This window comes from Vanessa tameamea, chromosome 20 (genome assembly GCF_037043105.1).
Source record: "Vanessa tameamea isolate UH-Manoa-2023 chromosome 20, ilVanTame1 primary haplotype, whole genome shotgun sequence".
Lineage (NCBI taxonomy): Eukaryota > Metazoa > Arthropoda > Insecta > Lepidoptera > Nymphalidae > Vanessa > Vanessa tameamea.
In genome coordinates, this window is record NC_087328.1 from 9763292 (window position 1) to 9769291 (window position 6000).

Consider the following 6000-nt stretch of genomic DNA (forward strand, 5'->3'; position numbering starts at 1 on the left):
ATGTTATGTTCCATGGTTAGTGCCGATATGAGGTTTATGAATTACCACCCGGCTGTATTCTTTTATTGTTTTATTATATTTATTACTTAAGCGAGTAAGGCCCAAAAACAGAGATAAAATATATTTTGTTTTATTTAATACATAAAAAAATTACATATTATAAATCATTCGATCGCTTAAGCTTAAACGGCAACACTGATGATCCAGTCGGTGTAAGATGCAACAGATGTACTCAAGATTCCTGACCAGGAATTGTTGGCATTGTTCACTCCAGCGATAATACCAAGAGTTATGTTACCGAAGAACCAAGGGCCACCGACGTCAGCGTTAGAGTCTTTAACATACTCGCTGTAGGCACCGCAAAGTAAGGTATTATTGACATCTGTTTCATAGTCTTCATCTTCTTCATTGTCATCTTCATCTTCTTCATTGTCACCTTCATCTTCTTCGTCACTTTCACCTTCTTCGTCACTTTCATCTTCTTCGTCACTTTCATCTTCTTCGTCACTTTCATTTTCATTAGACTCACTTTCGACGTCATTTTCATCATTGTCGTTGTCATCTTCGTTTTCGTTTTCATTTTCGTTTTCGTTTTCGTTTTCGTTTTCATTTTCGTTTTCGTTTTCATTTTCGTTTTCATTTTCGTTTTCGTTTTCGTTTTCGTTTTCATTTTCGTTTTCATTTTCGTTTTCATTTTCATTTTCGTTTTCATTTTCATTTTCGTTTTCATTTTCGTTCTCGTTCTCGATATCTTCTTTATCTTCACCTTCAGCGAAAGTTGCCATTCGCTTCGTTAATCTACGTCTGCCGCATTGGGCAACATTCACGGTGACCATAGAATAGATGCTGAGTTCGTCGGATGTCTGAAATTCATGCAGAAATATTGATTATACATATCTTAATGACGAACGATTGGAACAGTGGTTACTAGCTGTAGCGTTAACAGTCATAGGATTTTTTTCACTAGCGAAAAATTCAGTATCTATATTTTAATGAAACCATCTAGAACCAATAGTGCATCGGTCGTGTGAAAATTTAATGGTTTATTGAATTGATAAAGTTACAAAGACTAAAAAACCCAATGATGTATGCCCATCGGCCTTCTATCTCCTTCTTCTATCCGATCTAAGGCCAAGCAGATCGCTTTGAGGAATATTAAATTTATAACAATGTATGAATAAAAAATGACATTGTCAGTACTGTTTTAATAAACGTGTTTGCTAAGTCTGATTTGATTGATATCTCGAATGTAAATTAACACTTTAAAAATTAGTCGTCGTGTATTAATAAATAATTTAATAAATATATATATATATATATATTTTTTTTTTTTTTTTTTATTTTTATTTAATTGTTGTTTATTCTACTCATGCATAAAAAAAACCCATCGTATTAAAATAATAATTAGTTGATACAAGTATCAAACTATTTTATATACCTATGTATAGGTAGGTATATTTCATGACTGAGGTACAGATAGGAAAAATACTTTTTTTTTTAATAAAATTGTCAGGCGTTCCGGCAAGTATATATATACTAATGATATATAGTCATCAGATAGATATTTGTATAGAAATTAATTTTAACCATTTCTTATTTCGCCAATGTGCTATTAACCCTGGGAACTTAGATGTTTTGTCCCTTGACCATATAACCAGTGTAAATTGGTTTACTTATCCTTTATACATACTAAGTACTTAGTAATTGGCGATAGAATATATTTTTAATTATAAGTGGGTGGTGTATTTTTAATTATAAGCCCTACCGTCACGAAGTTAAAACAAATAGTAATTAATAAAATTAGTAAATAATATTTCTCAACTTACCTCGCCAGTGCCCCATCCTGCTTGAACAATGCCAACTCCTTCAGGGATTACTGAACCGACACCAGCAATCGTGGCTTGTCTGATCCATGCGCTGTACACTAGAGGGGTAGCCAGTCTCACGACGGAGACGTCGTTAAGAGTGCCGCTGGCCCAATTGGGGTTGTTGATTTCAATTTCGACGTAAGCGATGATACCACCAGTGTTACGGGTGCTTGAGCCAGCGCGAATACGACGGAATTCACGTTGGTAGAGACTAAAACATAAATTTTCTATGAATAAAATGTGAAAGACATTATTGACATTTATCTAAACTCCTTTGTACACCTGATTCGTTTAATTCGAGGATTTTTTTGCGTTTACTATACTACTACTCTTCGGCTGCAGTTTCGCCCGCAGTAGTGGGGGGGAGGGCTTAGGTTTTAGGTATCAAAAAGTAATTTATGTCCTTGGGGTTCAAATTTACTTTATACCAAATTCCATGAATTTCGATTCTGTAGTTGGACAGTGAAAGCATAACAAAGTTTCTATCGCGTTTATAATTTTATTTTCGTTTGTTTTTTAATGGTCAATGAAGTAAAAATGTTAGAAATAAAAAGCTAGTATTATTTATTAAGTATATAGCTTTATAAATTGTAAACTTACGGTCCAGAGAAGCAACTGGCAGCAGAGAGGACATATCTGGTTGTGAGAACGCTGGCAGCGCAACTTTGCGACCAGGTATCCAAGTCGGTGATATCCAAAGACTCTACTTGAACCGTTGATGGATAGGTTTCCAAAGCATAGTTCCCTGCCGAGGCAACTCCTGGAAAACAATATGAAAAAGCAACATCGTTAAGCTAACTTTTTTACATTTGAGAATTGATTATTTCAATTTGGAATGAATGACTTAATGGACTATTAAAACATTATGGTAAAAAAAGTAATAATAATAATAAAAAAAGTAGTAATAATTGATCAAATGCCAACCTGCGAAGAGTGCTACTCCCAAAACCCAGAATAGAGTCATTTTGCTGTTCCAAATGTTATTCTACTAACCATTTCCTATATTTTCCCATTTATATATAGGTTGTTATCAATGAATATTACTTAAGTATTATACAGGTTGTATGTTAAATGATATCACATTTTATTATTTTTATGATTATATTTAAAGCAGCAAGCTTCATGGGCTATTTGTTTTAATTTACCCCTCAAATGTGTAAAATTGGGGGTAACGGTTTGTGTGCTATAGGTTAAGTTTCATCAATTTGGCGCGGGTATAGCGCAAGTTCAGCTAGTATGATATAATTATAAAGACACATCGCTGTACGTATTTTTATAAAGATTAGAATTTGAATATCGAATAATAAAAAATATATAAATATAGATAAAATAAAACGATAAATAATATTATTATAAGAAATAAATTCAAAGTGAAAATACTTTTTAAAAAAAGCTTTTATTTAAATGCTCTAAAAAGAAGAAAATAAAATTTTCCTTTAAAATTTTAACTATCAATTTATAACCTCATTATACACAATTTTTTAAATCATAAAAGCTTGTACATAATTATATTTTAGCTATTTGAAACAGCCTGGAGGCGATCATTTCATTCCCAAGGTGTGCAGTCAACTAAAAAGTCATTAGTTTTGTAATATCCTTTAGCACACAAACGCTCTTTAACGATTCTTTTGAATTTTATAATTGAATAATTTTGAACATTTTCTGGGATCCTGTTGTAAAAATGTATACATTGCCCCAAAAAAGAGTTACTAACCCTGTATAATCGGGTACGTTGAGTAACAAGTTTATTTTTATTCCTAGTGTTAATAGAATGTACGTCACCGTTTCTGGGAAAATCATTTATGTTTTTGCGTACATACATAACATTATCAAAAACAAATTGAGCAGCGACAGTCATTATTTTAATTTCTTTAAATTCTTTTAACGGATCTTTTATCGAGCCGTATCCACATCAGTCAAAAGTCTATTTTTTTTTACCACATAGGCTGCAGAGCTGATTCCATTCGCCAATTTATTTATATGGGGGCCCCATTGGAGCTTAGAGTCTATTGTCATTCCAAGGAACTCTGTTGATTCTAAAACATCTAATGCTTCCCCGTTTAAAAGTACACTCGTTTTGACACATCTTACATTGGGAGCAGTGAATTTAATACATTTTGTCCTTTTACTATTTAACATTAAATTATTAACACTAAACCAATTTACTATTTCGGAGAGAGCATTGTTCACATGGTCATATATTGAAAAACGTCTTTTTATTTTAAAAGTTAAAGAAGTATCATCAGCAAACAATACTCAACATCATCAACAAACATACTCGAGTTTATCACCTAGGAGATGTGGCAGGTCATTTATATAAACAAGGTAGAGAAATGGTCCAAGAATTGATCTTTGAGGGACCCCCACAGTAACTGGAGACCCGGGAGATCTCTTTCCATTTATATCAACCCTCTGAATCCGATTGCTCAGATACAAAATCAGAAGACTGAGTGCAGTATCCCTAATTCCGGTTAAAGATATCTGCTTCAAAATTGAGTAGCAAGATTCCACCCGCACATACATATATACATACATTGCAAGTTAAATAAAAGCTTTTAATAAAATTACTTATCCGCGTATTATACCAAAAAACACGGACAAAAATATCCCCAAGATTACAATTATTCTTCGATCGATGAGGCGAGACTTTCACAAGTCGTAACTGATGGTATTTTTCTATTAAACCTTATTGATATTAGTATTTTTCTTATATTTAGATTTTATATTTTAATATTATATGCCTTTGTATGGCAGGAAATTAGCGATCTTAAAGTCAAATTAAACCTTATTGTAACCTTTGATTTTTGTTGTTTTGATTGTTTCACTTTGATTAAAATACATTCGGAGTGGTTTAGATGTTAGTAGTCATCATGTACATTAGTCATCACATACATTAGTCATCATATACATTAGTTAATATTAGTAGATTCGTTTACATCAATATTATGCTACTACGTTTACAAATAAATAATTATCATAATAATATAGTTGGTAAACATTGCGTAGGACGGTCTTAAGTCAGATGGGACGATAATAGGCCCGTAGCCAGGGATTATAGGAGGAGAGCTGAAGATCGAGCTTAGTGACGTGCCTTAGCAGAGGCCTTTGCCCAGCAATGGACTGAAACGGGCTGATGATGACGAAAATGATAATGATTACATAGTAAGGTATAATATGTTTTCGGGTACATTTTACGTGACGTTGCATGAGTTTTCGTGAACCTTGGTAAGGTAAATGTATAGATTCCTTTTGTGGTCTTAAAACTCATTCCGACTAGGTTCCGCACGTAGCTTTGCCTACATGTATGAGAGAGTGTGAAGGAGTCATGAATTAGGTTTCCTTCGTAATTTCTCACTTTTGCATTTGTAATATTAGTTAGGGCAACATCGGGGCAAAGTACTGACACGTTTTAGTCGTAGTTTCCAATCTTATTACGTCGTAACGTCGTAGCGTCGTAGTCTAGTTCCGTACGCTTACTGTTTATACTTTAACTTGACTTTAAAAATGAGTTTTGATGTCACGAGGTGCAATCATCTAGGATATGTTATATGTTTATTTTAAAATATGTACATTGTTTAACAGTCCATTAATTTTGTCTAACATTTATTTCCATTAAAGGCGGTGACTGTCTGCCCGCATTGTTAAGAATGCAATGTGTCAAAATGACAATGATCCAGCAAAAACTCGTCATTTGATTTGATTTAGGCTTTTGTGTATTCATTTGATTTGTACGCTATACATAGTTGTCTCTGCTCTCATCTTGTATGCGAGAAGAGATGTCTTCTTTATAACTACGACGTGAACGATGGCATGGTCTCGTGATTAACATTAATGTGTCGTGGGTCCCCTTTTTTATTGGTGAATTTCAATACTCCTAACATTAAACTAACACAACTAAGATTATTTTTATTTTATCAACCAATTGCATTCTAATTATGATTTTCTGGTCTATGTCCTAATGTAGGTACGAATGATAAATAGTTTTCGTCGTTTTAATTAATTATTCAACAATCGATTTCATATCGTTATATAATCTTAAAAAAATAAACAACAGTATTCATGCATATATAATATCCATTCACTTCTAAAGTCCAAGTATATCCTCAGACATAAAATACAGGCAAACTACAAC

General features: G+C 33.0%; 1 protein-coding gene across 1 annotated transcript; it reads right to left on the reverse strand.

The window, feature by feature from the left end:
* Positions 1 to 114: 114 nt before the first annotated feature.
* Positions 115 to 2879, reverse strand: LOC113391458 (uncharacterized protein DDB_G0290685-like). The gene is made up of 4 exons (XM_064218060.1): positions 2793 to 2879; positions 2469 to 2628; positions 1827 to 2079; positions 115 to 863 (listed from the first exon to the last, which is right to left on the reverse strand). The coding sequence occupies exons 1-4, from the start codon at positions 2830 to 2832 to the stop codon at positions 183 to 185; spliced, it is 1134 nt and encodes a 377-aa protein (XP_064074130.1). The 5' UTR covers positions 2833 to 2879; the 3' UTR covers positions 115 to 182.
* Positions 2880 to 6000: the final 3121 nt, after the last annotated feature.